Source organism: Lycorma delicatula, chromosome 13, assembly GCF_047948215.1.
Source record: "Lycorma delicatula isolate Av1 chromosome 13, ASM4794821v1, whole genome shotgun sequence".
In the NCBI taxonomy this organism is placed as follows: Eukaryota; Metazoa; Arthropoda; class Insecta; order Hemiptera; family Fulgoridae; genus Lycorma; species Lycorma delicatula.
Window position 1 is genome coordinate 54,981,548 of NC_134467.1, and position 19,068 is coordinate 55,000,615.

Sequence of the window (19,068 nt, forward strand, 5' to 3'; positions counted from 1 at the left end):
AAAAATCGCACCGAAAAGGAAAAAATAATTTTTCTACCGCGCCCTCAATATAATTTATGAAACTTTATTTTAGAAGTCGGCGCTAAATTGTAAATGAATTAGGAGTGAGCGAAGTACGGATTGTGAAATTTATCGTCGATCTTAAAAAATAAGTCCCTAAGATTGTATTAAGGATGTAGTCGAAAATTTTTTTTTTTTTCTTTTCGGTACGATTTGTTTTTTCGTATTTTATCTTATTTATTTACGGATTTTTTTTTTTGTAGCGGATTCGACTCTTTAAAAAAAGTTCTCGTATCAAAATACGAGATCCATCTCTGTATCTTTCGACCACCGAGATGCGTTTTCTAAAAAAATTAATAAAATCAACGCCCCGTATATAGAAGTCGTCCGATCAAATTTTAAACGATTATGTCGACTCCTTCCCGAGGTATTAAGTAAAATAGAAATCGCTCGCGTGCAGACGTATTTTTCTAAACGGGTTTTTGTCGTACCTCAACGTTCTTTAGGCCGCTAAGCCGGAGAATTTCTGTGGATAGATCATTTTAGACACGATAGACGTACTTTAGCTCTATTTTTTTATATAACAGCGTGAAAATTAGAATCTCTATGTTTAAAATATTGAAAACGGGGTTTTAAAAGGGGTTTATATTATAGTTTAATTTAACTTTTTATTTAAAATATCGATAGGCCGATAAAAATGATGCCATTATTAATAAAAGTCGTTCGCAAAAAAAAAAATCGGGCGAATGACAAGCATTTACGTCGAATAAGCAAACGAAAGCTCAGAAAAGACATAAAGAGATCGGTACTAAGTGCGAGCTAACAATCGATGGAAAAGCGCGAGTTTAGAATCGATGGAATGCGGGATTACGTATTAATTTTTAATAAAAAAGTTTTCTTAAAAAAAGGTTTCGTATTTTAACGACGACAGTTAAAAGAAACGATCGGTAAAAAAAGCCGAATATTACCGGGAACCCGAGACTGAATAGCCTATCGTTACGCAGTTCCTTTTTTTAAATGAAATACCGTAATAAAATACGGATTATTTTCTAAATCTTACGAATAAACCGTGTTGCATCTCGAACGCACGGGTACACGGCAGCCGTATATCCAATTAAATCGGAGACTGAAAAACATTACTAAAAAAAAAAAAAACAAAAACAAAAAATCACTCCGTATTATACGAACGATATTCTCTCGGTTTAAGAAGCTTTACCGATGCGCTGTTACAAGAGTAATGTGGAAAAATGTAAGCCTAAACTATCTTCAATATTTTGTAACTGGTGAAAGAATCAATTGGATCAGTCCAGCAGTCTTAAATTTTAAAGGAATATCGATGAGAACAAATACTCGATATCCAATATATATATATAGAAAGAGAGAGAGGGGGGAAAGAGAGAGAAAGAGGGAGGAAGAGAAAGATGTAATGTAAATTGTTGGCAGGTTGAGGGGATAGAGTGGGTGAGGTATAGCCTAGCTTCGGAAACAGTAAAATAGAGTTAATTTACCTTGTAAGTCTATAGGATAATATGTACAGGTATTAGTATTCTAGAAATAATTTGACGGATGTTGTTCACCTTGGAAGAGTAAATATTTCAATTCCCTGTTATTTCTATCTCTTTCTGTCTACAAGCACAGCATTCGCCGAGAACACGGCCGGCTTGTAGTTAACATCTTCAGTCGAACGACGAATTCATTCGCTACCGACGTCGCTCTACTTAAAGCCATCACACGATTTCATAATGAGCCTCGACACGGTTAGTATAGCTAATTTAATTAGCGTCTGGTTTCGTTACAAATAAGAATTATTCGTTTTCTGAGCGACTTTTCTTAATAAACGATTATAATATTTAGAATAAGTCGAAAAATTTTCTTAAAAGAAATTAATTAATTATTTATGTATGAGTGAATAAAGAATCGCTTAAGTTTTGATTTTGATGTTCGCTTTGTTTTATATATATATATATATATATATATATATATATATATATATATATATATATATTTAAAAAATAATAGTCTTATATATCTATTTTATACAATGTTCATATCGAAGGTAGAATATTTTAAGTTAGATATTTAAAAAAAGGCTTTTATTAAATATTGTAAAAAATAAATTAATCTAGAAAATTTCAAATAATTTTTAGAAACATATCCATTAAGTTTAAAAGAATATTAAAAAAAAACAAAAAAAAAACAACTTTTCCGAGTATTGAGTTCAGTTTAGTCGATGATTTTTCTTTTCTTTGTATAACTTAATAAGAAGTAGTATTTATTTTTTTAAATTATAATATCAAACAGAGAAATTACCGCTGGCATTAAAAAAATCTGTTTCCCTTGAATCTTTCTTCGTGTATTGTGGTTTTGCCGGCTCAAAAAATCTAGATTTAGGTAATCGTAATATTTGCTGCGACGGTTTGGGTGCTGCGGAATAAAATTCATTTTTATTTTTTAATCGGATTAAAGAGAATCGTATACCGAATAGCTTTGCGCTTTTCAGGTAGACGCTTTTCTCATCGCTTACCGCGTGGATATTATTACCTTTAATTAACGATGATATTTCGGTCGCTATCGGTGTGAAGTTTCTGGACGACTCGTTAGATGAAAATTCTCGAGTAACGATTAAATTGATTTTATTTGATACAAAATCAAACTGCGTTTTTTTCCCACCGATACGTCTTAATAAAACACTAAGCCGGTCTTGATTATGAAATATTTGTCTTTGTATATTCCCGTCTGAAATATAATACAGTATCTCTTGGAACTTGTTAAACGAGTCTGAACAGGTTTGAATAACACAAAATTAGACTGTCATTTCGTTGTTTGACGTGTATAGATGCGAATCGTGAAGACCGACAAAACTTTAATTTACCATTTGTGTGTGTGTGCGCGCGCGCGCTGCTATTTCTAAAACACAGTCATTTATTTTTTTAAAAAGTAACAATATCCACCTCTATCAAACCGGACTGCAGATTATTTTCGTTTAAGTCGATAGAATACTTCGGCTTTCGAGTTTTTTATAACGCGGGTCTTATTACAGGTCCGTTGCCGTTTTTAACAAATTACAGAACGATCTAGATCTTCCCGCTAATCGACTTAAAATACGATTAAAAAGTTTTATTTACAGAAAACCGTTATTCTGCGGAGAGTAACGGTTTCAAATTATACCGATTCAACGTTTTTGAAAACCCTAAATTTTCTGCGTTTACGTTCAAGGAGTAATAAATGTATTCTGAAATAATTTTCATTAACGCCTTCTGAATTGTTATTTTTATTTATTATTTAAATTTTTTATATTTAATACCTTTGTGAGATTATATATACGCGTTACTTTAAAATACTATATTTTAAATAATCGGTCGGACTTTAACGACATCGAGTTTTATGTTATAATTATTTGTCCGCTTCGTGATGCTGTTACGAACAAAATTATACCGCGGTTTCCTTGATTCATTCAGGCGAATGCCGGGGCTGTTCCTTTCTCATTAACTATGAATTAGCACAGCTATTCGCGTCTTCCGTGATTTATGTAACCTTTTATTATATATCGATCGAAATAAGATTTGAAAATTTCTGCGTTTAAAACGCATATAGACTATATAAAAATGTTACTAGTCTGAATTTTGTACCGGATCAAAAATAACTGTTGAAAATAACATCAAACTTAAAAAAAATCACAAAAGCACGCCTAAATATAATTTTTTTTTTTAACTCACGAGTATTACGTAAATAAATATTTTATTCGTATCGGTACATAGCGATATACTACATCCCGAACGAGTGGGTATACTTATCTAGATGAAGCGGTTAACGATAAAGAATATTATTTAACTTACCTTGTAATTACATAGCTTAAAACTCAATTTTTCTTCTAACGATAAATTTAAAAACGATCGTTAACGTCTAGACTTCATTTATTCATTTCCTTAACCGATGAAAATAAATTTTAAAATTATTCTAGAGCAGAAGAGTTTGTTAAAGAAGTACATTTTTTAAAAATTACCCCTCCTCAAACCCAAAGTCAGAACGGTAGATTATACTTCTTATTACTCCTGCACCTAATGTTTTTTTACTTTTTAAAATCTTGAACGTTTCTATATATATTTCGGAAGATCGCGGAAGGATGTTTTAATTTATGAAGAGGGGAGAAAATTTTTTATTTGTTATTATTATTTATTTTATGCTCTTTCTAACAGTCTTTGAAAACGAGCGAAATATTTTTTACTATATTTTTTCCGGGTCGATACTGTCGACCTGAGTCCTTCACTCCGCGTTTTATTTAATTCTTTTTTGTTCCAGAGACGGGAGATTTATTAGACGTTTCCATATCAAATCCGATATCAGCTTTGAGGCGGGACTTTAACCGTCATCGAATCTACGCATGACGTGACCGATGCTCCGCCTCATATTATGTCAGTTTTTCTTCTACATCAAGCCGTATTATCTTTACGCGATTTTCATCGTTAAAAAATATAACGATCGTACTTTTAAAAAAATCTGTCTACGGTGTAACGTTTCTGATAATCGTATAGCGGGGCCGGTATTTTACGATCGAACCGTCAACGCAGAACTACATCGTACAATTTTCAAAGATTTATGCTCGCGGTTAACAGATCGTGGAAAAGAGTTCGGCTTCTTCCGACAAGACGGACCGACGTTTAGCACATCAAACGTTTCACCGGCACGCGTCGATGCGGCTTTTATCGTCTCAGCAGAGGGCGGTAGCTTTCGCTTTCCCCAGATTTATCGAGATTTCTTTCTTCGGAGCTGTTTGAAAGATTACTAATAAAATCCTCACCGTATCGATGAAGTGAAGGCGAAGGTCGTGTAACAACAACGTTTTGCGTCTCGTGACTCTCAGCGTTATCCCTCTAGCGTAAAAATGTTCTGCTGCGTAGAGGGTTTCTTCAAACAACTATTGTAAATAAAAACGAAAATACGTAATCTTTTGCCGATGTTAATACAAAATTTAATTGAATTTACATAATTTTCTCATTTAATTTATAAAATTTCTCCTGACGTACCGTTTAGTCGGTATCCGTTTAGTTTTAAGTCGCCTAGCCTTCTGTATAATTTTATTACTTCGCTAAATAATATAATTGTTACGCTAAAAATTAGATGTTAAAATAGAAAAACAAAAGCGTTGGAACTACTGTAATACGTATATCGAATGAAATTAATACACAGTAATATACGTATTTTTCAAAAAAATAACGTGTTTTTCAAACTGTTATCGAGAACGATATGATTTTAACGTGTTCTTTCTGCCTCGACGTTGCAGCGTTTTTACATCCAAATCACGTGTTGTAGACACGTCCCTTCATCAAGTCGCGCGTGGATCCCTTTATACTTTTATGTGTTGCGATTCTTCAGCGTATATTACTCTCTAGTTTGCTTCACATCCGACAAATTTAGACGACGCATCATCTGTTTCTGTATACGGTAACCGCAGTACATCTGTCTTGTTAGGTCCTTAGGTCGCGTAGAAATTCCATTTCTACGTGCAGCTGATTTATAAAAATAATATTATCCATCCTGATTACACGTGCTTTGTTAAACATCGGCTGAAGGCGATTTGGCGAAACAAGCGGATGACAGTTACGAATAATATAATTTGGTCGTATTATATCTACTCGTCCTGTAATGTATCGGTGCGAGATAATCGTGAATAAGTTGTTCTTAATAGTATGCGTTCGAGGCGCGATCGGTCGATACGCGAATTCCTCACGTCTTCCGTAGATATTCTTTCTTTCTTTTTCCGATTAGCCACCGGAACTACCGTAAGGTATTACTTCAGAGGATAGGTACGAATGTAAATGAAGTGTAGTCTTGTACAGTCTCAGGTCGACCGTTCCTGACACGGGTGGTTAATTGAAATCCAACGACCAAAGAACACCGGTATCCACGATCCAGTATTCAAATCCGTAAAAGAAGTAACTGCCTTTACTAGAATTTGAATCTTAGAACTCTCGACTTAGAAATTTGCGATGACATTTGCGATGTCATTTGCGATGACGCGTTCACCGCTAGACCGACCCGGTGGGTTCCATAAATATTCTGATACTGTGCGACTGTACGTCGCATTCTACGTTCGAATGTATTCGTTATGCGGCATCGCACTGTAAGTTTAAACTAATAAGTACATCGGTATTTTTTTCGTATGATGCGACCGAAATCGAAAACGTTCCGGGTCATGAATTCGGTTAGATTTTTATTTTCTATTACTTTTCATATTTCTGGGGCTGTCATAACGTCCTACCACACGCATCGAAAAATAAGTCTACATGTATTTACTTATTTTTTTAACTGTCTATCCTATGCGGTCAATCTTTCTAAGACGAGGGTCTTCGGATCCGTCTTACCTGTTGTCGTATTTTCATAAATAAAAAACGACGAACCGCAAAAATGAATCGTCCTTTTTTAACAGAATTTGTTGTACATTTTGTTTGTGATTTATTTGTAAACATTAACGGTTTTACAAAGAAAGCTTTAAAAAAAATTATACTTTAAGAGCTGCGAATCGTATTTTATATAATTGTAATTTATTTTTGCCAGTTTGAATTCGATTAATTATCAGGGAGGATCCCTTTACGACTCCGTTGTTCTTTACTCACGGACTAAGGATGCATTACTCTGCACAAAGGTATTTTCTCCATTTATCAGTTACGTACTGCCGATCTCCGAAGTAAAGTTTCGACGATTCTGCCTTACTTCCGAAGGTTCCGGGTTCGACTCCCGGTCAGTCGTTGCATTTTTTTCACGAGCTACGAAATTCATTATCATCCGTCATAGCGACTATTATCGGGCGATCGGCCCGATGTAAATTATACGTTTAAATAAATATTTAAAACACGTGTTACTTTTAAAACTACATTATCTCTTGTGTTTCTCAAGCGATAAACACCTTTTCAGTTGTTCACCTTAAAAAAATGTAGTCGAATCTTGTATTATATATTTTAATTTACGTACGAATAGTCCTTGAAAACGTCCTTGAAAATTGTTAAATGTAATTATCTATCGATCGTTATTATTTATTATCGATCGAATAAAAATCAATAGAATTTTTGTTAAAGCAGCCGGCAATTACGTAATAAAGAATTCTTCATTAAAATTCTTATTAAAAACGAACGCGTAATACTTGTAAGTTGTAAAAACATTGTTAGTCGCAAAAAAAATTACAGGAATCTAAAATTTTTAAAAGTTATAGAATTATTTTCTTTAATTTTATTTTTATATTTACCTAGTTTTAATACGTTCGTAGTAGACGGTCGGGGATGGTTTTTGTGTTATTACCTTATAACGCAAAGTTCTGTCGATAAATATTTAATTTTCATTAATTTGTCGTAAATTTTATTTAGTATGTGTTAATGCATGCTACTACCCGTTAGATTAAGAAGTACGTTTATAATAATGCGCGAATACATGTGTAAAATCGTTTCTATTGAGCGCAATTCAATCCGGCTACTTAGATTTAAGTTCAAATAGAAGATGTGAAATAATCGCTTCAAATAATAGATAAGTCGAAGTATTTTGATACTTAAAATGAAAATAGTACTGTCGTCTGTTTCCGTAGAAGTAGGTGTATTCTAGAAAATAACAAACGCAAGAATACGTTTACTTCTTTTCATTTACTCGATTTAGATATGCACGAATCATATTTACGATTATTATCAGAGGTCAATTTTTGTATCTTAAAAAAATCGATTTGCACTTTCATACTTGCAGCTTGAAATTTTTATTTTAATAATAAAAATTATTATATACATTATAATAACGTAAATTATCTGTTTATTTTATTTTTTTTATAAACGAGTGTTTAACAATGTAAGAACAGTAGTATATGTTATTTTTACTAGCTTAGGAGATAGGAGACAGATTAGGGGATATTTACAGAAGTAGGAGATGTCGATTCCCGATTATTTAAACCAGAAGTTTACATAAATAACTCTTACCGTTATTATTACATTAATTAAATTAATTTTTGTTCCCGGTTTAATTCTTCTTACTCCCATAGAAACGTTCCTGTTGATCGTTCTGTTTGTCGTATTTTTATGCTTGACATCGTTTTTAATTTCCCGTCAAACTAATTACTGATTTTTGTGTGTATGTTGAGGGAAGGGGAGAAGTTGTATATTAATCGTTTATAAATTGATTATATTGCTGTTAAAAATTAGCGTTACATTTTACAATCGCTAACGTAGAAATCAAAACTGCTTCTACAGCAAACAAAATTTTGTATGTGTAAACAATTTATTTGAAGGTCGCGCTGACTAAGTAGAAAAATATCCGTAAATAAAATAGTATTTACATTGGAATAAGAGAGAGAGTGAGAAAACGCATTACATATGCGATTTTACTTAATAATCATAATTTGTTTCCAAAAGTGCAGAAAACAAATTTAAAAAAAAATTAAATAAATCACGAGCCTCTTTTTTTTAAGTTAGTTAAAAATGCATCCTCCAGCCAGTATACAACAAAAAATATTCAATTTGAAACATAACACTGATCCGGCTTGAAATTTCAATGTTTTAATTTTTTTTGACAATTTTTTAAAACTCTATCCCTCAAATTTTTAAGCGATTGAAATTTTTTTTAAATCTATTTTCTGCTCTTAAATCATGAACAGTTTTATTAAAAAGCGAGAATGGATTCCGCGTGTATCGTTGGAAATAGGAAATAAAATTTAATATAAACTTTTCCCGGATTTGATTTTCATTTATTGAGATTTTGTTTAGGGTCTAAGTAATAAAATATGAAAAAGGAGGAAATTTCCATTTGACGTTTAAAAAATATTCCTACAATATTATTTTTTTATCGATAAAGCCGGTTATACGATAAAATATATCGAACTCTAAAAAACCTTTTAATAATTTCTTTCGTTAAAATGTAGAATGCGGAAGCATTTTTGGTAATAATCCTCTCGGCTAAAGGGACTGGCTCAAAGGGAATCCACGTCCCACAAAGCTAAACGGGATCCACACGCTAAAGTGAGATCGCCTTACGGCCTCTGATCCCGTACTGTAAACTTGCAATTTGCATTGCCGGTAGCGATTTTCTGCAAGATCAGTATTCTGCGCACACGTCGTCGGGGCTGTACAACGATCGGTGGCAGTTAGTCAACCTGCGTTGCTGCGAAGTGTTTCACGGAACAGCTGCGTAGTGTGTTGCAGGAGGACCACAGTCGGCTAAATAAGGACGTTTTCTTTGTGTGTCGGTGTTCCCAGTTCGTAGATCATGAGGCCGATATACTTTCTGGATCTCTGGCAGGTCTGGGAAGCGATTTCGCTCTGATCCGGTGGTCTGACTTAGGAGCTTTTAGCTTTTGACGTTTCGAGCGGGATTACGTGAGAGCAGGTGGCCTTGCTCGGAAAAGAAATTGTTAAACGCTCACCTTGCCTTGAATTAGGTGTTAGTTTCTTTCAGGCTGTGGGCGTAGTGCCTGGCGTTCCAGTCGGTGCTACTCGCTTAAGTTGCGATGAAGCAATCCGGGGGAGATCGGTTGGAGGATTTGGTTGGTTTTACCAAGGACTTGGTGGCCGTTGACTCCTTCCGGCGGAGAAGGTCGATCGGCAGGTCTCCGCAGAAGCCCCAGTCCTCCGCAAAGGAGGTCCCGGAAGTTTCCACAGGGAAGGTGCTGTGCCCTCGTGAAGCGAATTGCAGAAGAAATCCGGCCGAAACCTCTGTCACGAGTTGTGCGGGGAAGGCTGCGACCGAAACCGCAAAAGGAGAGCGCGGTAAAGAGGGGCAAGCCAAGCCCGAAGGGCGGTTCCCACGAAGTCAGGGGAAGTGGAGGATGGCTGTGCAGTGATCGGCCTTAGGCGGGTATTGCGAGGTAAACGCAGGCGGAAACCCGGGAAAAAGTGGTAGTCCTCTGACCTTAGCGTGCTGCGCGCAAGAGTTAGGAGACGCTAGGAGGGACGCTCCACCGTGTTGGCAGCGAAGAAAGTAACTACTTGGATAGCAGATGTCAGAAGAGGTACTTGGAAAACAAGAGGGATTCCATTACTTGTCTCCCTAGACGTTAAGAATGCTTTTGGCTCCATCAAATGGAGCCATATTTACAGTGCATTATTGGCTAAGAACGTAAGCCTATATCTTAGGAGACAGGTGAGGAGATACCTCTCTGACATATCGTGCAGAATTGCAACCCAAAGTGGAGATTTGGAAGTCAACATACACGGTGGAGTTCCCCAGGGCTCCGTTTCGGGCCCGTTATTATGGGTTTTAACTTTTGACGGAATCCTGAATTTGGATTATCCTGCCTAGGTCATTGCCTATGCAGATGACCTGGTGATCCTTGCGAGTGATAGACATGCACTGGAAGTACACTGAAGTACACAGTAGACATACACTGGAAGTACAAAATAAGGCCAATTTGGCATTACAGATGATAGAAAACTGGCTATGTAATAAAAATTTAGTGCTAAACATTGATAAATGCAAATTTATCACTTTCACTGGAAGAAGGATCATTGATCGGCTGGATATCAGGATCAATGGTGAACCAATAGCAGAAACTGATAAGCTGAAGTACCTAGGCGTTACCTTTCAGAGGAACGGTTCCTTCACCGAACATATAAACGAAGTTTGTAACAGAGCTGACAGAATGATAAAATCTTTAAATATCATTATGACGAACCAAAGAGCGCCTAAGGCGTCAAAGAGAAGGGTCATAGCGTCTTCGGTAATATCTTCCATGCTTTATGCGGTGCCGGTTTGGTGGATTTCAGTGCAAGTAAATAAAAACCTGGCAAGTATAATCAGGACCCATAGGAGACTGTTGCTTGGAGTGATTTCTGCATATAGGACGGTCTCCTATGAGGCTTTGTGTGTGTTCGCTGGAGTCCCACCGATTGATTTATTGGCACTTTTAAGAGTTGAAAGAGACCAGGGAGTTGGAATTCACGAATCAAGGGAATGTGGCTAATGGCAAAGTGGCAGGACAGGTGGAATGAGAATGGCCCTGGAGGTAGAACAAAGAGACTCATCCCCGATATTAAAAGCTGGATATATAGGAAGCACGGGGAAGTGCATTTTCACCTGTCACAATACTTTACAGGGCATGGCAACTTTAATTTTTACTTGCACAAAATCGGTAGAAGAGCATCGACGGAATGTATGTATTGCGATCGCGAAGATGATGTCGAGCACAAATTTACTGACTGCCATAAATGGAGAGAAGAATTAGTAGACATCGATTTATCATCTGATGGTAACGGCAGATTAATTAATCACATGTTGCAGAGTGAAGATGCCTGGAAGAGGGTTAATTCAGCTATTAAGAAAATATTAACGCAGAAAAATGAGGGCGAGAGGAGATTGGGGTTCTGATCTTAGTATAGAAAAGGGCGGATAGCCCCAGTGATGAGGATTGGCATGCTGAGCTGTGCCAGTTTCGATGAGCCACTGGGGACTCTTGGGTCCCAAGGTTTTCTTGAGGGTCAAGGGTTTGAGGGTCAAGGGTTTTCTTGAGGGTCAAGGCCAAGGGGTTTCTTGATAGGAAAGATCAAAGAAAAGACCCAATCGTCACGTCAAGACAATCATGGTATGGCGTGGCGATATATATAGATGGGCATATCAATAGACTCAAAAGAACTGACCGGTGGGCCGACCTGCCATGCCGGACATACAGCCGGTAGGTGGGAAGGCCCATTTGAGTACAACAGCCACTCCCCTGGGTGGCGCAATACCAACCAGTCGGACCGGCCCAGGGGAGGAGAGTCAAAAAAAAAAAAAAGGTACGCTAGGAGAAGATACCAGCGTCATCCCCTGACGGTGATTATCGTTCATGATGTGCGCTAAGCGTCTGCGGATCTTCTGGCGCGCCCGTAATGAGTATGTTCAAGCCATCAAGGAAGCCAGACTCAAGTTATGACAAGACTCCATGCGCGAGTTGCAGCGCAGCTCCTGGAAGCTCGCAAAATCATGTTACCGGCCAAAGCCATTGCGCGTGCTGTGCAGTGTTCGATGCGGGTTTGGTGGTCGGAACCACACGCTAAGATCTGTGGCGACTTATCAGGCTTTCCTGGATACTCTGTTTCCAGATGCTCTGGAGGGTGAAACAAAAATCGGCGTCGAGGCGCGTGAGACACCATTCCCTAGCGTAACATTCCTAACAACCCTAACAACATTCCCTAACCCTAAAGAAGATCCTGGACCCGCGGAAAGAAAGGTTCCAAGTTTCTCGGGTCACTAAAACCAGGGATCATGGCATTGTACTGGAGGTCGTTAACGAGCAGCAGGCAAGACAACTGCTGGAGGCCGATGTTCTGGCCAAGAACGGGCTGAAGGCTCAGCTGCTAGACGAGCGTAAGCCTCAGATATTGGTTTATGATATGCCGAGGGCAACGCGGGTAGAGGAGCCTGAAATCCTCAAAGTGATCCACGGCCAAAATCCTGTGTTGGATATGGCCATCGAGGACTTCCTTAGTGAAACTAAGGTGATTCGACAGTTGGGGAGGAAGGAATCCCTAAAGAGTCACTGGGTTCCCGAGACCTCGCCAAAGATCCGGCAGGTTTTAGTGGCCGGGGGAAGATTGTTCTTTGGGTGGACGGCCTGTAGGGTTGTCGACCATATTCAGGTAGCCCGGTGCTTTAAATGTCAGGGCTTTGGGCACGCCGCTCTCCAATGCAGAGCGCAGAAGGAGATGTGTGGCCACTGTGCCACTCCGGGGCACAGGGCAACCAACTGCCCTGCCAAGTCATCGCCACCAAAGTGTGCCGCCTGCTGCCAGGTGAAAGGTAGGAATACTGGACACATGGTAGGGGGTTGGCAATGTAAGGCGTACGATATAGCCCGGGCGAGAGCTGTTAACAACACAGCTTATGGCGACGCCTGAACGGTCAGAAGCCCTTGGGGACATCTTTCACAAGTTCGAACGCCTGCGCCTGGGGCAGATTAATCTGCACCATTCCCGGGCGGCCACGAGTGAGGCCATGAGGCTCCTTGAGGAGTACAACCTCGAAGTCCTCTTGGTCCAGGAGCCGTAAGCGGTCGCGGATAGGGTGGTCGGCTTCCACGGGGTGAAAGTTATTCATACTCGTGGGGATGGCCGCTCTCTGCGGTCGTGGTAAGCTCTGACTCTTTGGGTGTCTTCTGGATGCCTCAGTGGTCTGATGAGCAATTCACCGTCGTGCGGATCACGAGGGGTACGCTGGATGTCGTACTTGTGTCGGGATACTTCCAGCTTGGATAGAGTATCGATGACTTGCTGGCGAAGTTGGGGAGGATTCTGGACAGTCTACCGGGCACCAGAGTGTTGGTTGCCCTGGATGCTAACGCCAAATCTACCGCCTGGGTTTCACCATTCACAGACCCCAGAGGCGCTGGTCTCGAACAGTTCGCAGAAGCCAGGTACCTCTATCTCATTAATGATGGGGAGCAGCGCCAACTTACTCCAGGGAACTGGAAGAAAGTTACATAGACGTCACTTTGGTGACGGGTGACTTGCTTCGGGATTTGCAGTCGGAAAGCGCCGACTGCAAATCCAGAAGCAAATATGTTTTGGCTATTTTTATTGATATAGAGGCAGCATTTCCTTCCTTGTGTTGGAGTTCTGTCCTCTATGCTTTGGAAAGCCACAATGTTCCCAGAGCCCTGCTGGCCGTGGTAAGAGACTATTTGTCTAACCGTACGGCACTGTTTAAAGATGCGCACCTAGTTGTGGAAACATCCGTCACCAGGGGAAGCCCGCAGGGTTCCGTTCTCGGTCCCCTGCTGTGGAACCTGGTGTTTGATGGATTTCTGGGGTTGACATTCCCAGAAGGGGTCACGGCCCAGACTTTCGCCGATGACTGTCTCCTATTAGTTCGTGGTAATTCACGACCGCAGCTGGAAAGTAGAGCGCAGGCGGCCTTGTCAACCGCCGAGGGCTGCATGGACATTCAAAATTTAAAGATTTCTGTGCCAAAACGAAGTTTATGCTTCTGAAGGGTGCAGACAAATTATCATGCAGTCGAAACCCCCATATTAAGTATAAAGGCTGTGTAATCAGCCGAGTAAGGGTTCATAAGTACCTAGGCGTTTTGTTTGATGATAAGTTGCTTTTTAGCAACCACATTAAACAAGTTGCGGCGGACGCTGTCTCTGTGATGCACAAACTTAGAAGGATTGCTCGGAAAGACTACGGGCTTTCTGGTCGCCAAATGTACTTAGTGTACCGAGGTGTCTTCGAGAGTATGATCGCATACGCGTCGCCAGATTGGGCGCATAGGTTGGAAAGAAATAGAGCACTGCTTCAAAATTTAAGGAGTGCCCAGCGCAGAGCCATGATAGTATGCATTGGTGTATTTAAAACAACCTCCTACGAGGCTACTACCCTATTGGGAAAGGCTCTCCCAATCGATTTAGTGGTGAAAGTTCAAGCGGTCATGTGGAAGTTGCGAAGAGGTCGGGAGGCCGAGGCATTTGTGATGCGGTTTTGAGCCGGGCCAGAACCGTGCGGAACGGTGATCTCAATGCACTGGAACAAAATTTCGTACAGTTGCCCATCTCCCGTCTGCGGAAGAGGCTATGGAGCCTCTTCAGCTGCAAGCTGCCGATGGAGGCATGGCAGCTTGAATGGCACACCACGACTAAGGGAAGATCCTTGTATAGTTTAATACAGGATCTGGGGGGATGGTATGCCTCGAGTTCGTTTTTAAGGGCATCGGGTGCCCAAGTGCTCACCAACCATGTAAACCTGTACCAATATCTGTTTCGGTTTCGCCTGGTGGCTGATGAGTTGTGTGTCTGCGGGGAGGTCCAGTCGAACGTGCTTATGATGTTCGACTGCCCTGCTTTTGGGGGGGGCCAGAGACCGAGTTACCCTGGAACTTAGAAGTTAGAACTTAGAAGAAACTTGGCCGCTCACATACGGCGAGTCAGTGTGGCGAGAGCCGCATTGTCGGACCGTGTGGGAGTTCCTCGATGAGGTTGCTATGTTCAACCGTCATCGGTAATTTTAAGAGTTAATGCAACATAATGTGGACTCCTATAGCTCTGCTGTGGAAGGCAATTCTTGAGAATATGGCTGGCCATCAGCCAAATCAGCTCCAAGCGCTGTTAAATGGTGGGCCGATACTAGCTGGCATACAGTGACCGAGGGGTGGCAGCCTAAATTGCTGCCTTTTATTTTTTATAACTTACGTTAGTTTTAATGGTAACAAGGGGTGCAAGGGGGGGTAAAAGGGGCGCAAGTTAGGTAGCTCATTAGGAGCAATTAGGAACGAGGTCGCTTTACCGTTTTTAGAAGCTCAGTAGCCGTTTTTGGCACCGAACATTTGGTCTATGCTCTAGGGCGATCGAATGGGGTGGTGGTGGGAGAAATACCAGTTAACCAAATTCCCTAGCGTAGGGGCTATGGATCCCGTAGATATAGAGCGAGCGGGATCTCGAATGGTACCGAGAAGGCACCGGGGGTTGACCAGCTTGACCCGGATATATTCTACCATCTGCTGCCTGTCATAAGAGAGACGCTTGGTAGGCTGTTCTCGGGGTGCCTTAGCTGGGGTTGCTTTCCGACTTGTTGGAAGGTGGCTTTGGTGAGGGTGCTCTTAAAATCAGGAAAGGATCCGAGTGAGGTCAACAGTTATCAACCCATCAGCCTCTTTCCGGTTATCGCAAATTGCTTGAAAGGCTGGTTGTGAAACGTCCCTGGGAAAACATCGATACGAACGATTTTCTAAATCGAGGCCAATATGGCTTCATGAAAGGGGTTGGCACCGAGAATTACATTTTAAATGCTCATTTTAAATTACAGTAGGCGTGGAGCGCGCCTACTGTAATTGGTTTGCTTGGCATTTCTCCGCCACCACATCATTCGGTCTCCCTAAAGCATAAGACTGAATATCTGTGCCACAAACGGCTACTGAGCGGCGAAACTATTTAACGACCAGTGTCCTAATTAACTCCTAGAGCTAACCTGACACCGTGAGCGGACTAAGCGCGGTACCATATACCATCGGCCTACGTGTCCCAACCGCTAAATTGTCATATATTTACTAAAATGGGTAGGCGCTTTCGTCAACAATTAAAAATATATGAGACCCATAAATTAAAATTTACTTCGGCTAGACAGCAATTTACTGCCACACCTAGGTCGCTGAATGTCAAAAAGAACCTGTCCACCATATTAAAGCGCTTGGAGCCTTAATTGGCTGATAGTCAGCCATCGGTTTGTCTGGCATTTCTCCCACCACCACCCCATTCGGTCGCTCTGAAGCATAAGACCGAATGTCCGTATCACAAACGGCTGCTGTTCCTCAAAACGGTTTAGCGACCAATATCCTGATTAGCTTCTAGAGCTTACCTAACTGCGTGAGCGGAATAAGCGTGGTGTCCTTCACCACAAGTGGCGGTGGGTGACGTGTCCCACCGCCACTTGTCGTATATTACTAAAATAGGTAGGCGCATCCCGTCTACATAGTAAAATATATGACATATCAATAAATTAAAATTTATTCTGTCAGGGACAGTAATTAGCTGCCACGCCTAGGTCACTGAATGCCAGCAAGTACCTGTCCACCGTATTATAGTGCTTGGAGCTATATTTGAACGATGGCCAGCTATTTCTCGAGGGTAGCTTCCTACGGCAAGCGGTAGGAGTCTTATATCCCTTAAACTACTGATTTTTTTTTTTTTTTTTTTTTTTTTTTTTTTTAGGGCGAAAAACGGTTGGACGTTATCATCGCCCGGAAAATAAATAAATAAAAGGAATTAAAATTGTTACATAAAATTAAAACTTAAAACTACTATCACAGGAAACAAAATCCGGAATGGGTGTAAAAGGCCCATTCTCGGATAACAAAAACACTAACATGTAACTTAAAACTACGTTTAAAACTATCATATTAAAAATAAATAAAACTTAAAACTAAAAAGAAATAAAACTTAAAACTATTATGTTTAAAGTCTTACAACTAATATCACAGACGAATTTAAAAAACAAAAAAATATGAATATATATATATATATAAAAAAAAAAAAAATTCCGATAGGGAGTGTAAAAGGCTCGCTACTCGGATAACAAAAACAATACATAGGACAATACATACAATTACAAAACAATACATACTAATTAAATTTTTTGTATTAACCCTATACTACGTAAAAACAGAAACATCCGGTTTAAAACCTCTTTATCATTTCACAAGATACCACGGATGTTACTGGGTAGTTTAAATTTACGACGTAATGCCGCATAACATACGCAGTCCACGAGTATGTGGTGCACAGTCACGCGGCAGTTGCATCGTGCGCATAGAGGTGGTTGTCCTCTTGTAAACAGGTACTCGTGTGTCCTATCCGCAATCGACAGAGAACTACTTCCTCACGCCGGGGTTTTCTGTGTGAGGAGTCCCATGGTAACACAGAATCTTTAATCTGACGGAGTTTATTATCAATGGTAGCCGTCCAATCACCTTGCCACCTTGCTCTTAATAATTGTTTTACATAGGTAATGAAATCAGAAGTAGCAACTCGGGTGGTGAAAGGAGGCTGGTTACATGCTTCTTTGGCAGCGGAATCTGCATGTTCATTGCCTGGAATCCCTAGGTGGCTAGGGACCCAGCAAAAACTTAATTCTGTGTTGCGATTATTCAACTCAGCGATTGCGTTATAAATTTCAATGACGATAGGATGTTTAGAATAAAAGTTTTTTAAGGCATGGAGAGCACTACACGAGTCACTGCAAATAAGAATTTTTCTATATTTAGGGTTAATGATGTTCAGAGCCTTATTTATAGCGTATAGTTCAGCGGTAAACACACTTGTAATACCGGAAACATATAAGTTCTCTCATTGACAACAAATGCACACCCAACTGTATCGTTTTGTTTCGATCCATCAGTGTATACAACTGCGTCTGGTTTCATCTTGGAGAGAACACACTGAAACATTTGTTGAAAGACAATAGATGGTGTTGATTGTTTATTGTATGTAGTCAGGTCAAAATTAAAATTTATGAGGTATATTCTCCATGGAGGATATGAGCAAGGGTACATAGGAAAGAATGATGGTGTGTCAAAATTTATATGCTGCAGCAGACGCCAGGTACGGACACCTACATGTGCAGTACGATGTGGATGGTCCTCATACTTTCCTAGATTAGGATTTCTAAAGACCGAGTCAAGAACCGGGTGATTTGGCCGTCCTCTGAGACGAGCAAAATAAGATAATAAGAGCTGGTCTCGTCTATCCCAAAGTGATGGTTCACCACAGTCTACAAGTAAGCTTGCGACAGGACTTGATCTAAACGCGCCTGTGGCAAGCCGAAGGAAAGCATGATGTACACTATCCAGCATTTTAAGCACGGTTTGACGAACTGAAGAGTAGGCGACACAACCATAATCTAAACGGGAGCGAACAAAGGAATAGTAAAAACGTATCATACATGATCTATCGGCTCCCCAGTTGGTGTTAGTAAGGACTCGCATAATATCTAGAAGTTTGGAACATTTTGTTTTCAATTCTTTTAAATGTTTGACCCAAGTAAGACGGCTATCAAAAAATAAACCTAAAAACTTGACGTAAGTAGAGATAGTAATAGTCTCTCCGTTCAGAAATATTTGCGGAATAGAATGGTTTCGTAGCCGAGAAAAAACTACACATTTTGTTTTTTCGGATGAAAATGTGAAACCAGTAATCCTGGACCAAGCTTCAAGGTGAGATATATTGTTCTGCAGTAGTCTCTCTGCTGTAGGTGCTGAACGGCTTGCAATGTAGATAGCAAAGTCGTCAGCAAATAGAGAGCATGAGACAGGAGCCTGCACACATTTGGTAATATCGTTTATGGCTACAGAAAATAAGGTGGCACTTAATACACTACCTTGGGGCACTCCATTCTCCAAGATGACACTATCTGAGAGCGAATCATCCACACGAACACGAGCCGTTCGGTGATTTAAGAATCCCCGGATAAAAGCAAGCATATTGCCCTTGATTCCCCATTCTTTGAGAGTGTTAAGAATACCACGTCGCCAGGCTGTGTCATACGCCTTTTTTATATCGAAGAAGATAGCGAGGAGGTGCTGCCGATTTAGGGAAGCGTTTTGTATGGCTGTTTCTAGTGACACTAAATGGTCAATAGA

The 19,068-nt window shown here is 40.1% G+C and overlaps 1 protein-coding gene across 1 annotated transcript in view; it reads left to right on the forward strand.

The window, feature by feature from the left end:
• Positions 1-1,603: 1,603 nt before the first annotated feature.
• Positions 1,604-19,068, forward strand: part of Acbp1 (Acyl-CoA binding protein 1) — a 151,722-nt gene continuing 134,257 nt past the window's right edge. Inside the window, exon 1 of the mRNA XM_075381903.1 lies at positions 1,604-1,757. Within this exon, the coding sequence (XP_075238018.1) occupies positions 1,743-1,757 (15 nt within the window). The 5' untranslated portion in view covers positions 1,604-1,742. The remainder of the gene's footprint in view (positions 1,758-19,068) is intronic.